We start from the raw sequence: 27,435 nt of genomic DNA on the forward strand, positions 1-27,435 counted from the left end.
CACCGAAGGCTCCTCCCTAATGACAAAACACTTTATCTTGAGAGAAATAGCACCACCCGACTCTACGCGCGAGGCGGTTTCTCGAATTTCAGCTCACCCGCTTCACCCTACAACACATCTCCATTGCGGATGAGATATGTAAGAGCTAGCTCTCTTGGCTTCACATTAACTCCTTTACTATGGAGTCAAATGTGCGGTCCACCATAGATTCAGCTTTTGTGGCTTCAATGAGCCTGTGAACCTGTGGGTTCTCATGTGAAAGCCTCAATTCCTCTTCCTTTGCCTGCAGTTGCCTTCTCACATGCCGAATTTCAACCTTTATTGATGCACCAAGCTCATCTTCTTGCATGATCTCTTTGCATTTGGACGGCTCTCCAACCTTTGCATAATCAAGAGCACGTGATGTAGGTGCAAATCTATCATGCATAGATTCCGAGACATGTGTATCACTCTTGAATTCGGCACGTCACGACTCCTTGCTTGGCTATCCATAATGCTAAGTATAATATTTACGCAGTGTCCAAGCCCACAAGATCGTTTCCCCACTAAGGATAGAAAAAGTAATACCAATGTTATTCACCTAGTCAGATGTGAATACTATTTGGACACCGTCTCCACTTTATGAAATGGAAATAGCAAAAAACAAGAGAATGCTGAAAATGGAACTTTCCACAATGACACCACAAGTATATTATTAGAGTATTTTGTTTTGTACAATGTTCCATGAGCTCTTAGGCCAAATTTGCCATGAACAAAGTAAACGAATACATGTACCAAAAAAGATTGCTTGTTGGAGAAGAATTCCGTCAAGGTAGAGCCTTTCCAGCAACTCTCCACCTCTCATTGGAGTGAAGCAATCTCAAAACTCGTGCTCCGGGTCCACACGCGTCACTGGTGTGCCCATAGTTGCGCCTAGATTGCAGCCTCATGGTTATGGGAATGTTGAAAATGAAGAACTCGCACCAGAGGCCGCTCCCACGCACAAAACCAAGCAGCAATGAAGTATGTCAATGAAGTAGAGGGCGTCAAAAACAACCAATCGGTCACGGACACCATCCAGGAGCACAAATAGGCCATTATAAGGCCCAGAACAGCTCCAGGCAGCAAAACACAGCCAAGTGGGCCCTCTAGGAACAATCGCCTATCAATAGGGGCTTCCGAGAGCAGGCCGTGCAAGATATGGCAGGCGGCTTGATGACGTGCCGCCCCGTGCAGGTGGTTCAGCTGGGCAGCGGAATGGACAGCAACCAACACATGGAGAGGGGTGCCCTTCAAATGAGGATCACAGATATGCAGTCGGAATCGCAATCAAATGAGCGTAGCCTCTGGGTGTGAGCAAAAACGATGGAGAGCTTGTGTGCAAGAAAAATGACGATTAAGCTTGCAGCAGATGAGGAGTCATACATGGGTGTTTAGGTGCCCATACCAACCCTTTGCGACATGGGTGGTCACCCCTCACTTATGCGATGTCCAAGTGTCCAACACACACATCTTGGCCAATAGGGTACCCACAGGATTTGGGCCCGGGGCACTTTAGTAAAGTGTCCTCTCAAATTTTAATGAATATGAACTTGAAAGATTGTAAACATTACAAAGCATTTTAATAGATTAAAACAAAGGTTTAGAGTGCACTTAGCACCACCTGTTCACATGCCAAAAAACACATCAGAACACAAGGCATTTGCACGGTTCGTAGGTAGGCATCCCAGGCCCTATGAACTGACATTCATAGCAGGCAGTCGTGAAAACAATTCATGCAAAAACAGTTTCAATTATAGAAACATGTGTGCATGTGCACTTTGTTATGAACACATCTCCCGGTCATGGAACATTTACAGGTCCTCGCATTTCCGGACACATGTTTGGCACATCGAAAAGTGTGGAGCTAAGATCCCGGGCACTCAGATCCACACACTTGCCATAAATGGGTATGCAAATTGATATCCTAGGTGCTCGGATCCACACACTAGACTCAATATATTTTCTCTCATCTCTATGTGTTCTCAATACCGTGCTCTAGAGTAGAATCTACACTTCCAGCCGTACATCCTTGCAATTTTATCCTTGGCAGTTAGGCTTCTTGCCATTATATAAAATTTGGATCATGAATCATGACTGAACTCTCAATACTTATCTCTCTCACATCTCTCTTCATGTTTTCTCCATTTCCTAACAATAGCCTTTTAGTAGGAAGCCTCACAGCACCTTTAATTTGGTCTTTCAAACCTCTTCCACAGTAGCTTGTCAACCTTTCATAGCAACAGATTGAACCAAACCTTGAAAAGATGGAAAGCCAATGCCTGGATGTTCTTGCTTGTGTCCTGCCAAATAAAATAATACCATACCACACACCAATGTTTTTAGAAGCAGCAAGGTCTGCAAGTAAAAATTGGAATTGGTTACATAAAATTAGAGAAGCTTCACCTTGAGCAATGTCATCATCATCCTCAGGTTTCGGACTTCTGATATGTATTGCATCATAACAGTTGCATGTGGCTTTTCTAATAGGATATCACCCAGAAGCTGTGGTGCATAAGAAAACCACTCACTCACATTACAGATGCTGCACCAAAGAACAAGCCCTTAAACAAAGGTTCACTCTTTTCAAAAATTAGAAATAATATTTGCCGAATTGAATAAAATTGATTACTTTGAGAGACTGCCGCCTTGTGACATAATTAACTGAAGTAAGAAGCCGCTCATACAAACCAAAAAACTGCAGTGATTAAAATAAAAATAAAATTAGCTAATAGCTATGTGCATAACATGGAAGAAATAATGTACAAAACACTTCAAAATTTGGTAGCTGGCCTTTACCTTGATATAGTGAGTGTTAAGATACTCTGATACCACCGACTCATGCCTAGTCAACAGCTCCTGCAACCTCCAAGAGATCCAGGTCAAAACGCATTATAAATCCTGTTAAAATTGTTCATGTCCTCTTGAATCATTTAACATCCTCTTAAATTTATCTAAAATTCTCTTGTAATCATTTAAAATCCTCAAGAAAGTCCTGTAATCCTTTTACAACCTAACAGAGAAACTCTCATTAAGTTCAGACTTTTAAAAAAATCAAGCGTTAATCTCATATGCAAATACAAGAAAAGACCCTTGTAGCCATCCCCAACAACAATCAAATGTCACTAACCTTAAATGTTGCAAAAGCATCCGAAGCTACATCAAAATTTGGAAGCTCAACATAATTGAAAAATAAATCCAAGCTCGAAGATTCTAGCAAGTATCTGCAAGAGATAGTGATTTATATTACAAAGGTCACAAAAGGATTTTTCTTCACATGATAAGAAAAAGGAAACCGTGAAAAAAATGTGACAAAGTTTACAACCTACCTCCCACAAACAAGCCCCAAAAAAATAGCATGCGTTGCTCCTAAGAAGAAAAAGAACTCCTGAGCCAGATTTTAAGAAAAAATGAGACACAGAGGGCCTTACTTAGCAAGACTTGGGTATCGAGTACAATCTCTCAGCATGCTGCCAGCATTAAGGGCAGCATCCTTGTTTTGATAGCTGCAATAAAAAAATGGAACTTTGCATAACTTTTGACCTGAACCCATGTTTGTAAAGATGGAACTTTGAGAGGAAAAAAATGAGCATTTTCATGCCACTAAACTGTGGAAACTTCATAATGTGGTTTGAGTTTCAATACGAGAACTTAAAGAGTTAAGTAGTTTTTATTTGTGAGTCCCTAAATATCCCTCAAAACAAAGGCAGCATTAACAACACAAGATTATTTGAAAAGAATCTTTGTGAGAAATCCATGCACTTGCACTTAAGCTAATGCTGATATACAGTATTTTTGAAACAAGACAATGGTGCTAGATTTGCACAAGAAAACTTGTACTGCTACAATCTAAATGCATCTACCAATCTCACCAATAAATGCTAAAGGCAGATTGCAAGCAAGATGTACACCTCTCTCTCTCTCTCTCTCTCTCTCTCTCTCTCTCTCTCTCTGCCTGTTCGCTTCCGCCGCCCTCTCTCCCGCCTGCACCTGCGAACAGCATCGAAGAAGGAAAAACTCGCCGCCCGACTTCACCACCCGCCGACAAGTTCTCTCTCTCTCTCTCTCTCTCTCTCTCTCTCTCTCTCTCTCCATATCTAGCTAGTATGGTACAGGATGGAGCTAGCTAGGTTGCATATCATGATTGTATACTCCATGCATATAGCTTTGCATTCTCCTAGTAGTAGAGCTCCATCCCCTGCACACCCAGATTCAGCTTTTTTATTCAGTACTTTTTCATTTTGTTGGGATGACAGAGGATACCCCATACAGGTACTCCGATTTGTCTCATAGGCCGAGTTCGGTCTTTTGGAAGACGTTAATAAAATCTTTCTTTCTTTCTTTCTTTCTCTCTCTCTACCTGTTCGCTGTTCGCCCCTGCTCGCCACCCTCTCTCCCGCCTCTCTCCCTCTGTTCGCTTCCGCCGCCCTCTCTCTCCTCCATGCGCTGCTGTGTCTCTGTTCGCCGCCCACTAGCCCCCTGCGCTCCTTCTGTTCCCTGCGCTGGTTGTTCTCCACCTCATTGAGGTTGGAATCGGATGTCTTCTTGTTCTCCTTGATTAGGTCCTCGAGTTTCTCTTGGAGACTCGGGGCCATTCCTCCAGATCACTCTGCAGTCCTTCCCACAGGCAGGGAGGGGAGAGAGAGAGAGAGTTATGTTGCTGCCTTGGGGTCCTGAGCAAGGGTGGGTGCGGAAAGAGCGGGCGGGAGCGGAAAGAGCGGAGGGAGGCGGGCCATCATAGCGAACAGAGACACCGCAGCGAAGGGAAGGGGGCTAGTGGGCGGCGAACAGAGACACAGCAGCGCAGAGGGCCAAGGCAGCCAGCGCAGCCAAGGGAAGGGAAGAGTAGTGCCACTGATGTGAACAGAGACACAGCAGCGCATGGGGGCATCACGTTGTGAACCAATCTTAAAAGGTTCACGTCGTTGAATAGATCCAAAACAGTTCACGCCGTGAACTGGTGCAAAACAGCTCATGCCATGAATTGGTGCAAAATAGCACACGCCGTGAACTGGTCCAAAGTGCTTCATGCCATGAAACAGTTACTTTTTGTAGACTAATCGTAAGATAACACATGGCATTCTTCATTAATGTTGGAATTAGGGTTGCAGGAAAGCACACAAAGCTTTGAGAAGAAGAAGCAAGAATGCACACAACACACAATGTATTAGATTGTGTCAATGTACAAAAGATTAGTTAGCCCTAGAATAATGGACGCATATACAAGCCGAGGGAAAGAGCACCCTCTCCCCTTCACCAAAGCATGGAGAGCCGAGAAAGACTCAACACGCAAGCGAGCCCTCATCCTACAGTTTGCAGGAGAGACGGAGAGGGTCACCTTCATGAGAAAGAGGGTCATACTACGAGGTTTAGAGGGAGCTCCTATTTTCTTGGAGGATGATCTCACGAGGATGCAGCTTGAGCATAGGAGAGCTTGCATGCCACGAGTCTTACACGCGAGGAGAGAAGGCAAGAAGGCCTTCTATCGAGATGGTCGGGTCATCATTGATGGCCGGCCCATGGATTAGCGGTTTGGGGCCTATGGGACACAGACCAGGCCACTGACAGAGATACACATGGCAGTATGGAACTGTAATGGTTCACTATGGGTGCAGCCTGGACGATTGGAGCATGTTATGGTGGGGAGAGACACCATACTTCTGACAGAGACACATCAGAGCCCAGAGAGAGAGCTACCTCGAGTAGAGGGATTCCAGTGGGAGTCAGCATACAAGAGGACCACACGCCAGGGTACCTCGAGAGGGTCGGGGGGAGTAGCAATTCTATTCAGACGGGAGCTACAGGGGAGACTGAGAGTGGTAGCACAGGATCCAGAGGCCAGATACGTGTGGATCAACTTACTGCTCTCACAGGACAGGGTTATATACATAGCTCTATGTTACTTTTCTCCATCAGGATCCTCTTATGTCATTACAGAGGACATGCATAAGGAGGAGGAGACATGAGCCTCGCCATACACTTGTCTGTCCGAGGAGATTATGCATTATTCTACACTAGGGGAAGCATTTCTTACGGGTGACTTCAATGCCCACACACAGAGCAGACAGTGTGAGGTGTATGACTATGATGACATGCAGATCCTCCACCCTGTGGATCCAGAGGAGATAGGGGCTAGTCGGGCATCAGAGGACACTGGACCAGACAGAGGACATTATGGGGACCAGTTACTAGAGTTGGGAGCCAGGCATCGTCTCGTTATTTATAACGGGATGCTACAGTGGCCGGGATCAGGAGGGCTGACATGCTTCCCACATGGGGGTCATACACGGACCGGAGGCACGGTGGTAGACTACGTTATGGGGTCTTTGGAGGCATCACAACTTGTCACCTCATTCTCCATTCCACCTCGTCCTATTGGGGCAGATCATAGATACTTGGCATTTTCACTAGCCGGATCACCAGTATCACTGGCCCCCCACCCACTACCATCTACTTCACACATGACATTGCAGACATATACACTGGCAGAGTAGAGGATGGGCTCCTACTCATGGATCCCCTGGCACCTAAGGATACCATTACAGCCCAGCTAGCATCACTCCTACACACGGCTGCATTACAGAGCTTCCCACATCGTGTCCACTCAGGAGAGCCTGCGAGATCTGGGACTATGCCCCAGAACAGATGGTATGTGGTCTCTCTATCTGTGTCCACCAATGGGTAGCAAGGCCTCGCGCCCATACTGCTGCTCCATACATTAATGCCGGTGTGACTAATGTGTCAAATAGCCACCCCTTCGTCCGGGGTTCCTGAAAATGCGCCTGATGGCACTGTCTCTCTAGCATAGCCAATGCTGCATATCCCCGTGTCAATCTAGCTCTGGCTGCTGAACCCATGGTAAAGCGTGTGGCTGCTGCTGCAGAGAAGGTAACCCCTAGGTACACATATGATGTCACCACCTCCACCTGGCATCCTGCGAGAGTGAATGTCAGCTGACTCCTGCCCTGTCTCGATGTATGAAAGACCATAACCTTGGTTTTCCCAAGCTTCACAGTAAGACCCCTCTGTGTGCAGAAATCATCGAGTGCATGTAGATGCTGCTGTAGACCACCTGGGGACTCAGACACTAATACAATATCATCAGCATAGAGCATAATATGTACTGAGGTACCTGCTAAATCAACTCCATCTCCGCCTCCCCGTGTAATGAAGTCAGCCACCTCATCAATGTATAACCCAAATAGCGTGGGGGAAAGTGGGCATCCTTGCTTCACACCAATGGTAATAGCAATAGTCTCGGACATACCTCCTGGACATCTGACTCGCCCAAAAACCTGCTCATATAATGCATAGATGCCCCATGTCATATCTGCTGGTATGCCAAGAGACTACAGGCGCTGAAAGAGCCTCTCTCGTGGTACTGTGTCAAATGCCTTGCGGAAATCCACAAAGCAGCAATAGAGCTTTCTCTTCCTCACTCTGGCCTGATCAATCATACATCTCAAAGTGAATACATGGTCAGTGGTAGAGAAAGCTCTCCTAAAGCCTGCCTGCCCTGATGAGCGTAAACCTGCTCGCTCAGCATATAAGCTAAGCTCTTGCTCCAGCACTACACCATAGAGTTTGGCCAGCACGTGGCCAACCATAACCGTCCTGTAGTTGCTTGGATCGAGCATATCCCCTGTTTTGTGAATCGGCACAATGGTGTGCATCGTCCACTCCGCAGGCAAACCCTCTGCTAGTGCCCTGTTAAGCAGGTGTGCAAGAAAAGGAGCTAAAGAATCTACTGCATATATCAGATGCTCACCCTGCAGGCCCATATGGTCGGCGGCCCGTCCATGTTGTAGGCGGCGGATAGCTTCTTGTACCATCGAGTGGGTAAAGAAGCTAGCTGTGGTAGGTCGAGGCTCCTGTGGCTGAGGTATAGGTGGCTGCTATGGGGCATGGTATAGACCCTCTGCATATGTGTGCCATGTCTGTGGGTCTGCAATAGGTGTCGGGGTCCGGGGCTCTCTGAAGTGCCGCCATGAGACAGGGCTATCTCTACTCATGAAGAAATAAAAGATCTCTAGCTCCTGTATCTCTGCGAAGGCCCGCCTTTTGCGGCGAGTAAGTCTCCTCATCTCTCTCCTCGACTCCTGCCCGCCTTTTGCGGCGAGTAAGTCTCCTCATCTCTCTCCTCGACTCCTGCTCTGTGATGGCTCCCAAGGCTCTCTGTATGCGGAGTCGTGAGTACAGGGCTCTCCACTCGTCATCATACCATCTGTTCTGGGGCATAGTCCCAGGTCTCGCAGGCTCTCCTGAGTGTACACGATGTGGGAAGCTCTGTAATGCAGCCGTGTGTAGGAGTGATGCGAGCTGGGCTGTAATGGTATCCATAGATGCCAGGGGATCCATGAGTAGGAGCCCATCCTCTACTCTGCCAGTGTATATGTCTGCCATGTCATGTGTGAAGTAGATGGTAGTGTGTGGCGTCGGTATGTGGGGGGCTGGCGATACTGGTGATCCGGCTAGTGAAAATGCCAAGTATGTATGATCTGCCCCAATAGGACGAGGTGGAATGGAGAATAAGGTGACAAGCTGTGATGCCTCCAAAGACCCCATAACGTAGTCTACCACCGTGCCTCCGGTCCGTGTATGACCCCCATGTGGGAAGCATGTCAGCCCTCCTGATCCCGGCCACTGTAGCATCCCGTTATAAATAACGAGACGATGCTTGGCTGCCAACTCTAGTAAGTGGTCCCCATAATGTCCTCTGTCTGGTCCAGTGTCCTCTGATGCCCGACTAGCCCCTATCTCCTCTGGATCCCCAGGGTGGAGGATCTCCATGTCATCGTAGTCATACACCTCATACTGTCTGCTCTGTGTGTGGGCATTGAAGTCGCCCGTAAGAAATACTTCCCCTAGTGTAGAATAATGCATAATCTCCTCTGACAGACAAGTGTATGGCGAGGCTCCTATCTCCTCCTCCTGTGGCATGTCCTCTATATTGACATAGGAGAATCCTGATGGAGAAAAGTAACATAGAGCTATGTATATAACCCTGTCCTGTGAGAGCTGTAAGCTGATCCACATGTATCTGGCCTCTGGATCCTGTGCTACCACTCTCAGTCTCCCCTGTAGCTCCCGTCTGAATAGGACTGCTACTCCCCCCGACCCTCTCGAGGTACCCTGGCGTGTGGTCCTCCTGTATGCTGACTCCCACTGGAATCCCTCTACTCGAGGTAGCCCTCTCTCTGGGCTCTGATGTGTCTCTGTCAGAAGTATGATGTCTCTCCCCACCATAACATGCTCCAGTCGTCCACGCTGCACCCATAGTGAACCATTACAGTTCCATACTGCTATGTGTATCTCTGTCAGTGGCCTGGTCTGTGTCCCATAGGCCCCAAACCGCTAATCCATGGGCCGGCCATCAATGATGACCCGACCATCTCGATAGAAGGCCTTCTTGCCTTCTCTCCTCGCGTGTAAGACTCGTGGCATGCAAGTTCTCCTATGCTCAAGCTGCATCCTCGTGAGATCATCATCCAAGAAAATAGGAGCTCCCTCTAAACCTCGTAGTATGACCCTCTTCCTCATGAAGGTGACCCTCTCCGTCTCTCCTGCAAACTGTAGGATGAGGGCTCGCTTGCGTGTTGAGTCTTTCCCGGCTCTCCATGCTTTGGTGAAGGGGAGAGGGTGCTCTTCCTTGTAGCCGAGCTTCATGCATAGAAGCTGTCCATCTTTCTCGGGAGTGGAGTCGGGTGTCTCGGCTATACCTGTGACTCGAATGTTGAGGTGGCGGGCATGCCTCATCTTCTCCTCCTCAATGGTGGTGTGAATGATTTGGTTTTCTTCCCTTTGAGTCTCCTCCCTCACTTCTTTACGGATGTTCTTCTTCACCACCTCGACCCATCCTGACTGCTTGGCTTCGAGCTTTCCCTCCATATCCTTTGTGATCTCCTTGGAGATCTCTTCTTTGATGGCCGTGAGAGTGTTGTCATCGATCTCCCCTTCTTCCTTCTCAGCATTCTTGATGGCTACCATTTCCACTTTCAATGCACTCACCTCCTCCTTGAGTGCCGTGTTCTCTTGTTCGAGGTTCGTGACCCGTGCTTCGAGAGCTATGATGTGCCTGTGTAGTTTGTTTTCCACCTCATTGAGGTTGGAATCGGATGTCTTCTTGTTCTCCTTGATTAGTGCCTTCATTGCCATCTCGAGGGCCTCGAGTTTCTCTTGGAGACTCGGGGCCATTCCTCCAAATCACTTTGCAGTCCTTCCCACAGGCAAGGAGGAGAGAGAGAGAGAGAGAGAGAGAGAGTTATGTTGCTGCCTTGGGGGCCTGAGCAAGGGTGGGTGGGGAAAGGGGCCGAAGGCAGAGAGGCGCACAAGCGAAATGGCGAACTGGGCAGACCTAAGGCGGCAGAGGCGAACTGGCGGGCAGAGAGGCGCACAGAAGGCAGAGAGGCGCACAGGCGAAATGGCGAACTGGGCAGACATAAGGCGGCACAGGCGAAATGGCGAAGGCAGAGAGGCGCACCGGCGAAATGGCGAACTGGGCAGACCTAAGGGGGCAGAGGCGAACCGGCGGGCCTGAGCAAGGGTGGGTGGACAAAGGGTGCACAGGCGGAATGGCGGGGAGGGAGGCAGAGGCGAAATGGGTGCAGAGGCGAAAGGGCGAAATGGGTGCAGAGGCGAAAGGGACCGAAGGCAGAGAGAAGCGACGGGCAAGCAGCGAACAGTGAAGCGACGGGCACAGGGCAGAGGTTAATAGTGAGAGAGGGGGCGGCGGAAGCGAACAGTGAAACGACTGGCACAGCACAGAGAGAGAGGGAGGGAGAGAGAGAGAGAGAGAGAGAGAGAGAGAGAGAGAGAGAGAGAGGGAGCGGAGAGTGAAGCGACGAGCAAGCAGCGAACAGTGAAGCGACGGGCACAGGGCAGAGGAGAGGCGAAAAGTGAGAGGGGGCGGCGGCAGCGAACAGTGAGAGAGAGAGGGAACGGAGAGTGAAGCGACGCGCAAGCAGCGAACAGTGAGAGAGAGAGAGGGAGCGGAGAGTGAAGCGACGGGCAAGCAACGAACAATGAGAGAGAGAGGGAGCGGAGAGTGAAGTGACGGGCAAGTAGTGAACAGTGAAGCGACGGGCACAGGGCAGAGGAGAGAGGCGAACAGTGAGAGAGGGGGCGGCGGAAGCGAACAGTGAAGCAACGGGCACAGCATTCTCACGTTTCAGTCGGTTCCTCTCCACACGGGAGAGTCTCATGGTTAGATGGTCCTCATCATACTAGAACAGAGGGAGCGTGTCCATACTCATCCCATGTCGTGAAAACCATTGTAAAACCTTTGCATACCATGACTGCCGCCCTGATGCTGCTACTCGCTCTAATGACTCTAGGGCCTGTCTTGGTAATCTATCTAAGAAAGAAAGAAAGAAAGAAAGCTGTATTAATGTCTACTAGAAGCCGAACTCGACCTATGAGACAAATCAATGTACAATTGTCAATGTCTTATGTATGTCTAGAAAAAAAAAGGACAAAATTAACATGAAATAAAGTATGAAAGTACTGAGCTAGTGGGGGTGTGTGATGGATGGAGCACTATTGCTAGAGGCTTAGTATCCAACCTATATGGGTAGGGTGTACAAGAATGCAATGCAGATTTGTCAAGCTCCAACCAGTACCATAATGGAGAGAGAGAGAGAGAGAGAGAGAGAGAGAGAGCTGTATTAACGTCTACTAGAGGCCGAACTCGACCTATGAGACAAATCAATGTACAACTGTCAATGTCCTCTAGATGTCCAAAAAAAAGGAGAATAAATATGAAATAAACTATGAAAGTACTGAGCTAGTGGGGGGGGGTGTGATGGACGGAGCACTATTGCTTGGGTATACAAGAATGCAATGCAGATCTGTCTAGCTCCAACCAGTACCATAATGGGGGTGTAATATGCGATACATAGGCGATGGCGAGGCAAAAATCCCTTGGAGCATGATCTCCGGGTGTGAGTGTAAGTGAGCTAGCCGCTCTTGGATATGGTGCTTATGTCGAGCCTGTATCTCTGTAATCTCCCTCTGATGTAGTCTGGGAGTCTGATAGCCTGGTGCTCTCGATCTCCGTCTTGCTGCTCGGAGGTCCGCAGCTCGCTGAAGTGTACTCCCCTCCTGTGTCAAGGTACGCACTGGGATAGATCTTTGGAAGAAATCAGTGAGCTGGAGCTGTCGAGCTGTCGCCCACCTCTCCCTGTGGTACGAGTCCATAGCAGTGCCTCTCTATGGTATTGTGTCTCTAGCAAGAGCTGGCCAAATCTGCGCTGGTCTACGGATTCCATGATCTGGCGGAATGAGGGAAGTCCACTGAAGATGGTGGTTCTCTCTCTCTAATGTCACTATATGCTCTGCATCTGCATACATAATGCTCCTCACTCTCCACCTCCTCCTGGCATAGTCTGCATATCCTCTCTGCTCTGAGGATCCGTGCTGCCCTACTTGCCTCAATCTCAAGCTGGTGTGATGACACTCTGAGCTGGCCAATGAGACCAAAGTGATACAATAATGTCTATGGCATACCTCATGGAATGGAAAATAAAACAAATACAAAACATGAACATAGCTTTCTCACTGGGGTGATACAAAACTGTCCATGGAAACTCATCATGGAATACTAGGAACATAGAAACATGAGAGCAGCATCAGCCCCCAGTAGATGGTATACCACTCTCCAAAATATCAAGCATGGGGCTAATGAGTATAGTTGAGAGGTGTCTCTCAGCTATGTCACGTGGAAAGGTAGCTCAATGGCGGTGGAGCATGTCCTGGATCTGGAGCTGATGAGGGGATTGTGGCCGACGTCCAGGGGGCGGGGGCGTTGGGCACTCTGGGATGCGGAGGCCCGGTCCGAAGTAACTCCTCGGGGAGGGGGGGGGGGGGGAAGAGAGAGAGAGAGAGAGAGAGAGAGATTTTATTAACGTCTTCCAAAAGACCGAACTCGGCCTATGAGACAAATCGGTGTACCTGTATGGGGTATCCTCTGTCATCCCAACAAAATGAAAAAGTACTGAACTAAAAAGCTGCATCTGGGTGTGCAATAAGTACAATGAGTGGGGGGAGGGGATGGAGCTCTACTACTAGGAGAATGCAAAGCTATATGCCTGGAGTATACAATAGCTAGCTCCATCCTGTACCATACTGGGGGTATAAAATGGTATACATCAATGAAGGGGGTGTCCACAGCTCCCTAAAGAACATGCCTGGGTGTGCTCTAAAGCGAGCCAGTCGCTCCGCACCCTTTATGTGAAAGTGAGCTCTGATCTCTGTCATCTCTCTCTGGTATAGGCGTGGTGTCCGAAAGCCAGGTGTCCTCTGTCTCCTGCGGGCTCTGAGTGTCTCTGCTCTCTGGAGAGTAATTCCCTGCATAAGAGCTCTTAATATATGTAAGAGCATGAGACATACATAAGAGCTCTCAATATATACATAGAGCAGGAGAAATAAGCATAAGATAGCTCCATCATACATAAGCGATATCATGCATACAAGAATAAGAGCTATGCATAGTTTATGTACATAGCTCTCTCTATGCTTAAGAGCATGAGAGATCATATGTACAGTTACGCTTCAAAGCCCTAAAATACTAAAAGGAATGCAAGTGTGTGATCAGTTCCAAAAAAATACAAAAAAGAATACTAAACATTAAAAAGTATAGAGCTGCCATAGGTCCTGTCTCAATACTCTGTTCCTCTCACTATGAGAGAGACGGATATGTGGTGCATCCCTTTCTTACTAGAATGGTGGTAGATGATCCATGTCTAGGCCATGCTGTGAGAACCAAAGTGTGACCTGTGCATACCATGATCCTCTGTCTCCTGCCTCAGCCAGCTGTCTAGATGCCTCAAAAGCTCTGTATGACAAATCTGTCCTGTGGCATCTCTGTAAATCTATCTAGCAGGCATATAGTCTGAAATATGGCCTCTACCATCATAGGAGGCGCAGCAAACTCATCTCGGATAATGTCATGAGGTACTGACGGTTTGCTACGTATCATGCGTGCCATCATGAGGGCTTGTGGTCTCTCTATCTGTGTCCACCAATGGGTAGCAAGGCCTGTCGCCCAAACCGCTACTCCATACATCAATGCCGGTGTGACTAATGTGTCAAATAGCCACCCCTTCGTCCGGGGCTCATGAAAATGCGCCTGGTGGCATTGTCTCTCTAGCATAGCCAATGCTGCATATCCCCGTGTCAATCTAGCTCTGGCTGCTGAACCCATGGTGAAGCGTGTGGCTGCTGCAGAGAAGGTAACCCCTAGGTACACGTATGATGTCACCATCTCCACCTGGCGTCCTAATGTCAGTTGACTCCTGCCCTGTCTCGATGTATGAAAGACCATAATCTTGCTTTTCCCAAGGTTCACAGTAAGACCCCTCTGTGTGCAGAAATCATCGAGTGTATGTACATGCTGTTGTAGACCACCCGGGGACTCAAACACTAATACAATATCATCAGCATAAAGCATAATATGTACTGAGGTACCTGCTAAATCAACTCCATGCCCGCCTCCCCGTGTAATGAAGTCAGCCACCTCATCAATGTATAACCCAAATAGCGTGGGGGAAAGTGGGCAACCTTGCTTCACACCAATGGTGCTAGCAATAGTCTCAGACATACCTCCTGGACATCTAACTTGCCCAAAAACCTGCTCATATAATGCATAGATGCCCCATGTCATATTTGCTGGTATGCCAAGAGACTGCAGGCGCTGAAAGAGCCTCTCTCGTGGTACTGTGTCAAATGCCTTGCGGAAATCCACAAAGCAGCAATAGAGCTTTCTTTTCCTCACTCTGGCGTGATCAATCATACATCTCAAAGTGAATACATGGTCAGTGGTAGAGAAAGCTCTCCTGAAGCCTGCCTGCCCTGATGAGCGTAAACCTGCTCGCTCAGCATATAAGCTAAGCTCTTGCTCCAACACTGCACCATAGAGTTTGGCCAGCACGTGGCCAACCATAACCGTCCTATAGTTGCTCGGATCGAGCATATCCCCTGTTTTGTGAATTGGCACAATGGTGTGCATCGTCCACTCCGCAGGCAAACCCTCTGCTAGTGCCCTGTTAAACAGGTGTGCAAGAAAAGGAGCCAAAGAATCTACTGCATATATGAGATGCTCACCCTGTAGGCCCATATGGTCGGCGGCCCGTCCATACTGTAGGCGGCGGTATCTTCCTGTACCATCGAGTGGGTAAAGAAGCTAGCTGTGGTAGGTCGAGGCTCTTGTGGCTGAGGTATAGGTGGCTGCTGTGGGGCGTGGTATAGGCCCTCTGCATGTGTGCGCCATGTCTGTGGGTCTGCAATAGGTATCATCATCAAAGATGACTCTGCCAGGCTCCTGTTGCCTTGCAGGCTCCTTATACATACATGTTTCATCAAAAATGACATCATTGATGCGTATAATCTTTCTATTCACTGGATCCCAAAGTCTATACCCCATTTCACCTCTGTCACCATATCCTAGGAATATGCATTTGTGAGACTTAGGATCAAGTTTGGTGCGTATTTCCCTGCGTATGTGCACGTACGCAACGCAACCAAACACTCTCAAGTGCTTGTATGACGGAGGCTTCCCTGTCCATACTTCCTCTGGCACTTTCCCACCAAGCCTCGTGTTAGGTGACCTGTTTATAAGATGAACGGCTGTCATAACAGCTTCAGCCCAAAAACCATGAGGTAACGCAGCATGTGGCAACATAGAACGGACCTTCTCCTGAATGGTCCTGTTCATCCTCTCTGCTGTCCCGTTTTGTGGAGGATCATAAGGAGTAGAGAGCTCCCTCTTGATGCCTTTAGCATCACAAAAGTCCTGAAACTGTTTGGACATATACTCTCCACCATTGTCGGAACGCAAAGCCTTCAGTGTTTTGCCAGTTTGATTCTCAACATGAGCAACAAACTTTACAAACACTGAGAATGTATCACTCTTCAAACGAAGAGGATAAACCCACACCTTGCGTGTGGCATCATCAATAAAAGACAATATTTTGCCCCTCCCAAAGAAAGCTGAGGCATCTCACATACATCTGTATGCACAAGCTCTAACTGAGCATCTTTCTGTCCAAGAGCTTTCTTGTGGGGGCACTGGAGTTGCCTGCCATATATACAATGCTCACAAAACTGAAAACTTGAGAACTTTAGAGAAGGCAAGTAACCAAAACGAGACAATTGCTCCATTCCTTTGACACTCATGTGTCCCAACCGCATAGAGATTTCCGGCAACTCGGTTGCATTTACATTAGCATGGTGACAAACACCAGCATGCATGAAGTAAAGAGTGTCCACCTTAGAGCCTCTGGCACCAACCAGTGAGCCCTTACTAATCTTCCACTTTCCACGACCAAATGTGGTAACATAATCAGCATCATCAAGCTGTCCAGTAGAAAGCAGGTTCTTCTTGATCTCAGGCACATGCCTGACATCATGGAGCATAAGCTGTGAGCCATCTGAAAACACAAGCCTCACATCACCTCTGCCAAGAATCTTGCATGCATGGTTGTCACCCAAATAAACTACTCCTTCATTGCCAGCAGTATACCTGACAAACAAGCAACCTGTGACATGAAAGGAGGCACCTGAATCAATGATCCATGAGTGCATACCATGACCATCTCCTGCAAGAAGTGAATGGGCATCAAGTGAAGACGTGAATAGGACTTCATCCTCACTGTCACCTGCATGTGACACATTGACTTCTTCAATCTTGACTCCACTTTTGCCCTTTGGCTTTCCATCTTTGGCTTCATCTTTGTCTTTGTCTTTTCCTTTGTCCTTTTCCTTTTGATCATTCTTCCATTTGTAGCATTGCTTTTTGATATGTCCCTTCTTGCCACAATAATGGCATTCCAAGTCCTTTTTGGAGCGGGACTTGCTCCTTCCCCGTTCTTGGCTTTTACCCCTTTGCTCGGATCTCCCACATTTTCATTGCATTGCTGGGATCTCCCACTTCTGCATATGACAGCATGGCATTCGAATTGCTAGTGGCTGTCCTAAATGTGTCCCAACTCTCTGGCAAAGTGCATAAGAGAAAGGTGGCTTTGAACTCATCGTCCATTGCCAACTTTTGATTGATGACCTGGCTGACAACACCATTAAACTCATTTAGATGGGCTGTCATAGATGCCCCTTCCTTCATTTGAAGACCTATGAGTTTCTTCAACCAATACACTTTGCTTGAGGCACTTTGCTGGGCATACAAGTCCTGCAATCTTTGCCACATTCCCCAAGCTGTCTTCTCTTCACGTATGCTGAAAAGTAAAGTGTCTGACACAGACAACATGTGGTGGATCTTGCCAGCTCATCCATATCTTCCCATTCTTCAGCAGTAAGAGAAGCGGGCATTACACCCCTTTCTTTGATGGGCTTGTGCTGCTTCGTCTAGAGCAACACATTATAGCACTGGGTTTGCCAAATGTCATAATTATGTGAGCCTTCAAGCTTCTTGATGTGAAGCAATGAAGAGCTCTCACCTGTGGTTGCCATAGCAATATGCAACCTTTGACACAGTCAATGCCTGACTCCCTGCAAGATGTGCAAACACTGCACCAAAGCACACAAAGTGCTCCCAGTTGTTCTCCCAAAGTTTATCTCCCACTGCGGAAGCACAAATGCAACTCTACTCCCACTGAATGTGATAAAATCACCAAAATCTGGTTGCTGCAGATTTATGACAGCACCTTAGATGTGCTCTTTTCCCCTTCCAAAGTACTGTACAACAGTACTAAGTGCTCACCAATGATGTACCAAATCTGTACCGGCAAGTACAGCAGCTGAAAATGAGCCTTTTCTTCACTCAAATCAATGTACAGCCATGCCAAAACTTGTACAAAGTTGTACCAAATCTATACCAGCAAGTACAACAGCAATAAATGCTCTCCTGGCTGTCCAAATGAGTGAAAATCAGAATACCAGCAAGTACAACAGCAATAAATGCTCTCCTGGCTGTCCAAATGAGTGAAAATCAGACCCGGGGGGGCTGTGGGGGCGTCACGGCACGGCACCGGGAGGGCTGCGGCCCGCCACCCTTTCCCCGCCACCCTTGCTCAGGCCCCCAAGGCAGCAACTAATAGGGGAAAACATGTCTCAACCACTAGAGGGGGAACAGGATGGTGAGACAACCTTTCACACCCCCATGAAGACACCAAATGCCTACCGCAGAAGACTGAGGGAAGGAATCATGTCCCCTGGCTCACGAAGGTTTACGAAGATGGCCCGACGAGATGAGGCCCTTTATGAGGAGCTACAGCTTCACATAAGGACACAGATGAACACCATGCGACAGGAGCTTGAAAAGGAATGGACCGAGCAGATGCATGCCCAAAGGAAAGTGATATATGAAACACTGAAGGAAGAGATATATGTCCAATTGAAGGGAGAAATGCAAGCCCAAGTACAGGTTGAAATGGAATTAGCCCAAGCCTTGATGCACACGGAAATGAAAAAAGAGATTCAGAAATGGAAGGATGACATGCTCCGAGATATTGGCACAACAGTTGCATCGTACGAAGGCACTTTGAAGACATGTATGGCTGACCGCGAAAAAGACATCACAGAAATGCAAAACACTTTGGAATCATGTAAGGCAAAAGTGGCTGCAGGTGAGAAGGAAATGCATGCATGGGCTGAAATTGCCACTGCCACAAAGAAACAAATTGAGGAAGTCAACCCATGGATTGAAGTAGTAAAAAAACAGAAGGATACACCAGTCAATAAAGTAGAGGTAATGAATGCTACATTGGAAGAGGAAGCCAAGAGACGGGCACGTGCCTTACATGTACGTGTAGTTGGGTGGGAAGATAAGGGAAATCCCCAAGAGGATGCAAAAGCTCTTGCAACAAAAATTGGAGCCACTGATGTACCCATTACCGGAGCATGGCGAGTAGGCAGAGATGAAACCACGGCGAAGATATTGATCATCAGGTTTGGTGACTTGGAGAAGAAGAAGGCCTTCCTCTCCAAAAGGATGGCCCTTAAGGGGGAAAAGATTTATTTGGATGAGGACCTTACACCGGCACAGATAGCACACCGGAAGGAACACATGCCGCGTGTGCTTGAGGCAAGGAAAGAGGGGAAATGGGCGGTATACAGAGATGGCCGAGTCATCATTACGGAGAGGAGGCCCGCTTGACGGTGCGCGGCCTATGAGACCTTGCGATTCACGGTGTGGAATTGCAACGGAGCCCTTAGAACAGATGCAGGATACTTTGAGGATACTTTCAGACACAGTGATATTTGCTATGTATACAGAGACCCATCAGTGCACAAACAAGAGGCTTCCTGACGTCCACGGTTATAGATGGGAATCAGTTTTCCGCCCTCAGCCACGCACAGTGGGAGGTACCAGAGGATCGGGAGGAGTGGCAATACTTTACAGGGAGGAGCTTCGTGACAAAATACATGTGGTACACAGAGATGCAGATCGAGGTACATGTGGGTCCGAGTATGCAGAGAGGGGCTCCGCGAGCTATATGTGGCGGTGTGCTACTTTCCCCCAGCCCACTCCAAGTTTGCACCATCAGGAGAGTCGCCCTATATACCACTATATGATGATATCATGAGGTTTGCCAGCATGGGAGACATATTACTATTGGGAGACTTTAATGCACGTACAAGCACAGAGCAGACGGAGTTGTATGATTCTCAAGAGGCTATGTACCGGGAGATCATGGCAGAGGATGTAGGGTTGCAGAGATCAGCACAGGATGAGGGGGAGATTACAGATTATGGCAGGCATTTTCTCACACTCGGGAGTACACATGGGTTGGTCATATACAATGGCTTATTGAGATGGCAAGGATCAGATGCTCTCACACACTGGAACTCTAAAGGGGGAGCGAGCACAGTGGACTACTTGATGGGATCTCCTTCATTGATACCTGATGTGCGGGATTTCACGATTTCCAGTAGGCCCATTGGCATAGCAGCCGATCATGCATACCTGAGTTTCACACTAGTAGGTAGATCCCCGAGAGATGGGCCAGCCACTCATCTACCTAGGTACCCGAGATATCAGTTTACACGTGAGACAGTTAGGGTTTATCGGGCTGCAGTATTATCTGATGGCTTGTTCGCTTTAGACCCGCATAGCTCTCTGGACGAGATCACAAGAGGATTGGCTGGTGTTCTACATGCATCTGCCTCATATGCGTTTCCCTGCACTATGATCCCTTCCACCCACCCCCGCAGCACTGCCCCACAGAACAGTTGGTATGATGATGAGTGTCGTGAGACACGAGCACAGCTACATCGTGAGATTGCCATTGGGTCTCACACACATAGACAGGCCAGGATGATCATTCGGCGCCTTGTGCGGAGGAAGAAACGAGCCTATCTGGCTAAGCTAGAGGAGGAGATCTACCAACTCTTCCTGGGGAAGGACAGCAAGAGGGCATGGCAGATGTTTCAGGAGAGACAGCCTGGTACTCCGATTACTGCACCTGAGGCATGGCATACTTATGCTAGAGAGCTATATGATGCACCAGGACAGCCCCCCACCCCCCCTCCACTGGGAGCTAGACCGTCTAGCAGCACCTTTCTTACTATGCGGATGGTGCTAGATGCAATAGACAGGTTACAGAATGGAAAGGCACAGGATCATGATGGGCTAGTTGGAGAGCACTTCTCATATGCACGAGACACTTTGGCTCCGCTCATCGTACATGTGTTTAATCGTGCCATTTGTGAGGGTTTCCCGACAAGCTGGACAGAGCATATCATTGTACGACTCTTTAAGAGTGGGGACCCCATGGTACCAGGCAACTACAAGACGATCATGATTGGTCATTACTTGGCCAAATTATATGGCTCTATATTGGAGTCAGAGCTGAGCCGATGGGCAGAGAGGCATGGTCATCGAGCACATGGACAAGCTGGCTTCAAGAGAGGATTTACTACCTTGGATCACATACTGACACTTCGGGCACTTATTGAAGAGGGCAGGGCACAGAAGAGAAGGATATACTGCTGCTTTGTGGACTTCCGCAAAGCCTTCGATACCGTACCACATGCCAGGCTTATGCACAGATTGCATGACATTGAGGTACCCGAGGATATGCAGTGGGGGATATATGCTTTGTATGAGTCTGTGTGACAGGCAGAGTCCGAGCTCCAGGCGGACTATCTGATAGGGTGACCAGCACGATAGGGGTGAAGCAGGGATGCCCGCTATCGCCCACCCTCTTTGGACTGTACATTGATGCGGTCTCTGATTATGTAGATAGATTGGGAGGCCCAGGGGCATGCTTGGCAGGGGTGTTGATACCCATCTTGTTATATGCTGATGATATTGTTCTAATCTCAGACTCTCCGGGAGGACTACAGAGACACCTGGATGCATTACAGGCTTTGTGCGGATAGAGATCTGACAGTGAACCTTGGGAAAACCAAGGTTATGGTGTTTAACACCACACAGGCATGGGTGACGAGATCAGAGCCTCAGTTCACTTTCCGAGGGGAGCCGGTAGAGTATGTCAGGTCATATGTCTACTTGGGAGTTACTTTCACAGGACCGCGTTTCTCCCTGAAGGAGGCAACAGCAGCTAGATTAGCTCGAGGGCATGCAGCCCCTTGGGGGCACTTGAGAGGCAGTGTGCACACATACAGTTTCAAGAGCCACGCACCAAATTGTGGCCATTTGATACGCTTGTCACACCGACCCTCCTGTACGGAGCTCCAATTTGGGGGCCCAGTATACATCACAAATCTCAGAGCGCGACAGATGAGGGATGGAGGCAAATGGAGAGACCACTGATTATGATGATTGCCCGCATGATTCGGAGCAAATCATCAGTACCACATGAGATTGTTCGGGCTGAGCTGGGTGCCCCACCAATAGTAACCAAGGCCCTATTCCAGGCAGTTACCTTTTTACAGCGGCTATGGGAGCTCCCTCAGCAGAGGTACTCCCGTTTGGCATTGACCTCATCCATACAGTTGGCAGAGGATGGAGAGACTCATTGTTGGTACGCTCAGATGAGATCATGGTTTGACCTACATGGTTTGCGGATAGAGACACTACCACCCTTTCAGTACAGTTTGGATTGCCCATTTTTGGATCTCACCCGCTCAGAGCAAAACCGCGTGATCAAGATGGATATCATCAGAGTGGACACAGAGAGGACATGGACTAGCCCCCTTGAGCCCTTGGGCACGAAAATGACTCATTACAAGAGCCATTTTCTACACCTCTCACTGGATGATTTTATCACCCGCCCGGCGTACATGGATGTACACCTATCACATGGGATACGTTGTGCCATTGGACAGATCCGGACCTCATCACACCAGCTGCGGATTGAGACAGGGCGATATGTGCATCAGATCGTGGATGACCACATTTGTCAGCTATGCTACCAGGAGGTAGAGACAGAGGAACACTACAGTTGCCGATGTACAGTCTATTATGAGATCCGAGGGAGATATCACTGCCTCTTCCGAGAGGGTTTTGGGCCGTTACGCAGGGTCATGGAGTTTGAGGATCAGAGATGCCTCGGATTGTTTCTACTTGAGCTCAGGAGACATAGAGAGACCCTGTTGGCAGACAGGAGGCCGAGCCATGATGTACCTAGACAGAGGACCCTGACAGATTTCTTCGGCACCAGCACCAGCAACCCAACCCACACACCTCCTGATACCTCCTCCATTGGGCCATCAGAGCACCGACCACGCTCCCAAGGAATCACCACTGATAGAGCAGTTATCTTATGTCGTTGCTCGTCGGCCACGCCCACCAGGATCCCGACCACGGCATCCTCACCATCGCCAGATCAGAGCCATTATTGCTCGGCATCGGAGGCACCTACCTCGCTTCTACAACCTCTCCATTCTAGACAGCCCCATGGCGGAGATACTTGATCTAAGGAGAGGGCAACACTTCAATTGATCAGCATACATGGATCTACCTCATATACATTTTCGAGTATTTTTCAGTATTTTCTACTCAGTATCATCTCGGAGTCTTGCAGTTCTGTTCTTATAACTGTAGGACAATCAGTTTATTGTACTTTTTAGTCTTGTTCTCTTTGATGACACACCAACTTCAGATGTACTCTCAGTTTTGGTCTCATAGGCCATTATGGCCTCTTAGAGACGTTAATATATCATTTCATCTCTCTCTCTCTCTCTCTCTCTCTCTCTCTCTCTCTCTCTCTCTCTCTCTCTCTTCGCCGCCCCTGCTCGCCGCCGGTTTGCTTCGTTGCGCTACTGTTCGCCGCCCCTGTTCGCTTCGCTGCGCTACTGTCCGCGCCCCTGCTCGCTTCGCTATTGTTCGCCGCCCGCAACTCTCCCACCTTCTGTCCGCCTCCCTGCTCGCCGCACTCTCTCCCGCTTGGACTGGCTTGCTAGCTCGCTATGCTGGCCCCCAAGGCAGCAACATAAGCGTTAGGTCTCTCCGAGGTACATCGACATGGCCAAGGGTGCAAGCAAAGCGGAGATAGTCAAAATGGAGGATAAGCTGAACATCTCCATCAGAGAAAACAAGAAGACGGAGGACTCCGCCATCAACAACATCATGAACTGACTTTCCAAAGTCGAGAAAGAGATCGAAGCTTTACAAAAAGAGAAGGAAGCTTGGAAAAGGGAGAAGGAGACTTGGGAGAAGGAGAGGGAGAAAGAGAAGGAAGGAGGAAAGGAGGAGAAAGAAGCATGGAAAGAGGAGACAGAGGGATGGAAGAAGGAACGGGACACTATGAAGGAGGAAATCGACATCCTCAAAGCGGAAGTTGGGACCGACCACCACGGGAGGAGGGGGAGATTGTGGAAGTTGACAAAGAGGCCATCAAAGAGGAACTCACCAAGGCAATCACCAAGAGCCTAGAAGGTAAGATGGAGACAACAATGGAGGGTTGGGTAGAAGTGGTGAAGAGGAACATCAAAAAGGAAGTGAAAGAGGATGCCCAAAAAGAAGGGCTCCAAATCGTCCACACCACCATTGAAAAGGAGCGGATGCGACATGCTCGTAGACTCAATGTGAGAGTCACGGGGATTCCCGAGGTAGCCGACTCTACCCCCGATGTCTAGCAAGCATATAGTCTGGAATATGGCCTCTACCATCATAGGAGGCGCAGCAAACTCATCTCGGATAATGTCATGAGGTACCGACGGTTTGCTACGTATCATGCATGCCATCATGAGGGCCTGTGGTCTCTCTATCTGTGTCCACCAATGGGTAGCAAGTCCTGGCGCCCATACCGCTGCTCCATACATCAGTGCCGGTGTGACTAATGTGTCAAATAGCCACCCTTCGTCCGGGGCTCCTGAAAATGCGCCTGGTGGCACTGTCTCTCTAGCATAGCCAATGCTGCATATCCCCGTGTCAATCTGGCTCTGGCTGCTGAACCCATGGTGAAGCGCATGGCTGCTGCAGAGAAGGTAACCCCTAGGTACACGTATGATGTCACCACCTCCACCTGGCGTCGTGCGAGAGTGAATGTCAACTGAATCCTGCCCTGTCTCGATGTATGAAAGACCATAACCATGCTTTTCCCAAGGTTCACAGTAAGACCCCTCTGTGTGCAGAAATCATGGAGTGCATGTAGATGCTGCTATAGACCTCCTGGAGACTCAGACACTAATACAATATCATCAGCATAAAGCATAATATGTACTAAGGTACCTGCTAGATCAACTCCATCTCCGCCTCCCCGTGTAATGAAGTCAACCACCTCATCAATGTATAACCCAAATAGCATGGGGGAAAGTGGGCATCCTTGCTTCACACCAATGGTGCTAGCAATAGTCTCGGACATACCTCCTAGGCATCTAACTCGCCCAAAAACCTGCTCATATAATGCATAGATGCCCCATGTCATATCTGCTGGTATGCCAAGAGACTACAGACGCTGAAAGAGCCTCTCTCGTGGTACTGTGTCAAATGCCTTGCGGAAATCCACAAAGCAGCAAATAGAGCTTTCTCTTCCTCACTTTGGCCTGATCAATCATACATCTCAAAGTGAATAGATGATCAGTGGTAGAGAAAGCTCTCCTAAAGCCTGCCTACCCTGATGAGCGTAAACCTGCTCGCTCAACATATAAGCTAAGCTCTTGCTCCAACACTGCACCATAGAGTTTGGCCAACACGTGGCCAACCATAACCGTCCTGTAGTTGCTCGGATCGAGCATATCCCCTGTTTTGTGGATCGCCACAATGGTGAGCATCATCAACTCCGCAGGCAACCCTCTGCTAGTGCCCTGTTAAACAGGTGTGCAAGAAAAGGAGCCAAAGCATCTACTGCATATATGAGATGCTCACCCTGTAGGCCCATATGGTCGGTGGCCCGTCCATGCTGTAGGGGGCGGATAGCTGTCATGTGCATGATAAATGCCATGGACCTTCTCAGGGCTAATCCAGAAGGGGGCAGCCAGTAAAAGATCAGTAGAACCAGCATTTAGGAGCCTCAGGTGCAGAAACTGGTGTGGACTTGGAGCAAGGCATGGAGGTCATGAAAGAGGATGCTATCGGTTGTATGAAGGGGGAAGTGCCGGCTGGTTCTAGAAGCTGTCGGCTGTACCAGAAGAGCAAAGGGGGCTGAAGCACATCAAGAAGACCAAGGCGACTACTAGCGCGGGATATTCAGTGAATATTTGTCCAGTCAGCCAGCTCTCCATGAAGTCCAAAGGGACTATAAATAGCAAGAGTGCTCCTCTTTCAATTCATTCAATCTTCTAGGGATTGGGTCTCTAGGAGTCCCATAGGGGAACAGTTTTGGGTGATGTTCACCTTTTAGAAGAAGGCATCCTAGGGCTGTGAAAGAGTACCTTTTTGTACTATATGAATATACCTGAATTTCCAGCATATCCCTCTCTCTCTACTCTCTCTCTATATCTGCGTTTTGCATCAACATGTTGCCAGGAGTGTTTAGGGCTGAAAGAAGACTCTCAGAGCTTCTGCGTGTTACAATAGCTTCCTTTACCATCGAGTGGGTAAAGAAGCTAGCAGTGGTAGGTCGAGGCTCCTGTGGGGGCTTGGCTGTTGTGGGGCGTGGTATAGGTCCTCTGCATATGTGCCATGTCTGTGGGTCTCCATGGGTGTCGGTGTCCGGGGCTCTCTGAAGTGCCGCCATGAGATAGGGCTATCTCTACTCATGAAGAAATGGAAGATCTCTAGCTCCTGTATCTCTGCGAAGGCCCGCCTTTTGCGACGAGTAAGTCTCCTCATCTCTCTCCTCGACTCCTACTCTGTGATAGCTCCCAAGGCTCTCTGTATGCGGATCCGTGAGTATAGGGCTCTGCACTCGTCATCATACCATCTGTTCTAGAGCATACTCACATATCTCGCATGCTCTCCTGAGTGGACACGATGTGGGAAGCTCTGTAATGCAACCGTGTGTAGGAGTGATGCCAGCTGGGCTCTAATGGTATCCATAGGTGCTAGGGGATCCATGAGTAGGAGCCCATCCTCTACTCTACCAGTGTATATGTCTGCCATGTCATGTGTGAAGTAGATGGTAGTGTGTGGCGTCGATATGTGGGGGGCTAGTGATACTCGTGCTCCGGCTAGTGAAAATGCCAAGTATGTATGATCTGCCCCAATAGGACAAGGTGGGATGGAGAATGAGGTGACAAGCTGTGATGCCTCCAAAGACCCCATAATGTAGTCTACCACCATGCCTCCGGTCCGTGTATGACCCCCATGTGGGAAGCATGTCAACCCTCCTGATCCCGGCCACTGTAGCATCCCATTATAAATAACGAGACGATGCCTGGCTCCCAACTCTAGTAAGTGGTCCCCGTAATGTCCTCTGTCTGGTCCAGTGTCCTCTGATGCCCGACTAGCCCCTATCTCCTCTGGATCCACAGGGTGGAGGATCTCCATGTCATCATAGTCATACACCTCACACTGTCTGCTCTGTGTGTGGGCATTGAAGTCACCCGTAAGAAATACTTCCCCTAGTGTAGAATAATGCATAATCTCCTCTGACAGACAAGGGTATGGCGAGGCTCCTGTCTCCTCCTCCTGTGACATGTCCTCTGTAATGACATAGGAGTATCCTGATGCAGGAAAGTAACATAGGGCTATGTATATAACCCTGTCCTGTGAGAGCTGAAGGTGATCCACATGTATCTAGCCTCTGGATCCTGTGCTACCACTCTCAGTCTCCCCTGTAGCTCGCGTCTGAATAGAACTGCTACTCCCCCCGACCCTCTCGAGGTACCCTAGTCCTCCCGTTTGCTGACTCCCACTGGAATCCCTCTACTCAAGGTAGCCCTCTCTCTGGGCTCTGATATGTCTTTGTCAGAAGTATGATGTCTCTCCTCACCATAACATGCTCCAATCGTCCAGGCTGCACCCATAGTGAACCATTACAATTCCATACTGCCATGTGTATCTCTGTCAGTGGCCTGGTCTGTGTCCCATAGGCCCCAAACCGCTAATCCATGGGCCGGCCATCAATGATGACCCGACCATCTCGATAGAAGGCCTTCTTGGCTTCTCTCCTCGCG

At 48.7% G+C, this 27,435-nt stretch overlaps 1 protein-coding gene across 4 annotated transcripts in view; it reads right to left on the minus strand.

Annotated features, from left to right (window-relative positions):
* LOC147608661 (Mo25 family protein) overlaps positions 1-27,435 on the minus strand; it is a 94,808-nt gene that overhangs the window by 39,626 nt on the left and 27,747 nt on the right. For all 4 annotated transcript variants that reach the window (XM_086788259.1, XM_086788261.1, XM_086788260.1 and 1 more), the window contains exons 4-9: positions 3,450-3,524; positions 3,149-3,242; positions 2,818-2,877; positions 2,651-2,716; positions 2,425-2,523; positions 2,277-2,321 (exon numbers count right to left, since the gene is read on the minus strand). In XM_086788259.1, coding sequence (XP_086644385.1) covers positions 2,277-2,321; positions 2,425-2,523; positions 2,651-2,716; positions 2,818-2,877; positions 3,149-3,242; positions 3,450-3,524 — 439 coding nt within the window. The remainder of the gene's footprint in view (positions 1-2,276; positions 2,322-2,424; positions 2,524-2,650; positions 2,717-2,817; positions 2,878-3,148; positions 3,243-3,449; positions 3,525-27,435) is intronic.

The sequence above is a fragment of the Cibotium barometz genome, chromosome 52, assembly GCF_041138505.1.
Source record: "Cibotium barometz isolate CiBa-2024 chromosome 52, ASM4113850v1, whole genome shotgun sequence".
Taxonomy (NCBI): Eukaryota; Viridiplantae; Streptophyta; class Polypodiopsida; order Cyatheales; family Cibotiaceae; genus Cibotium; species Cibotium barometz.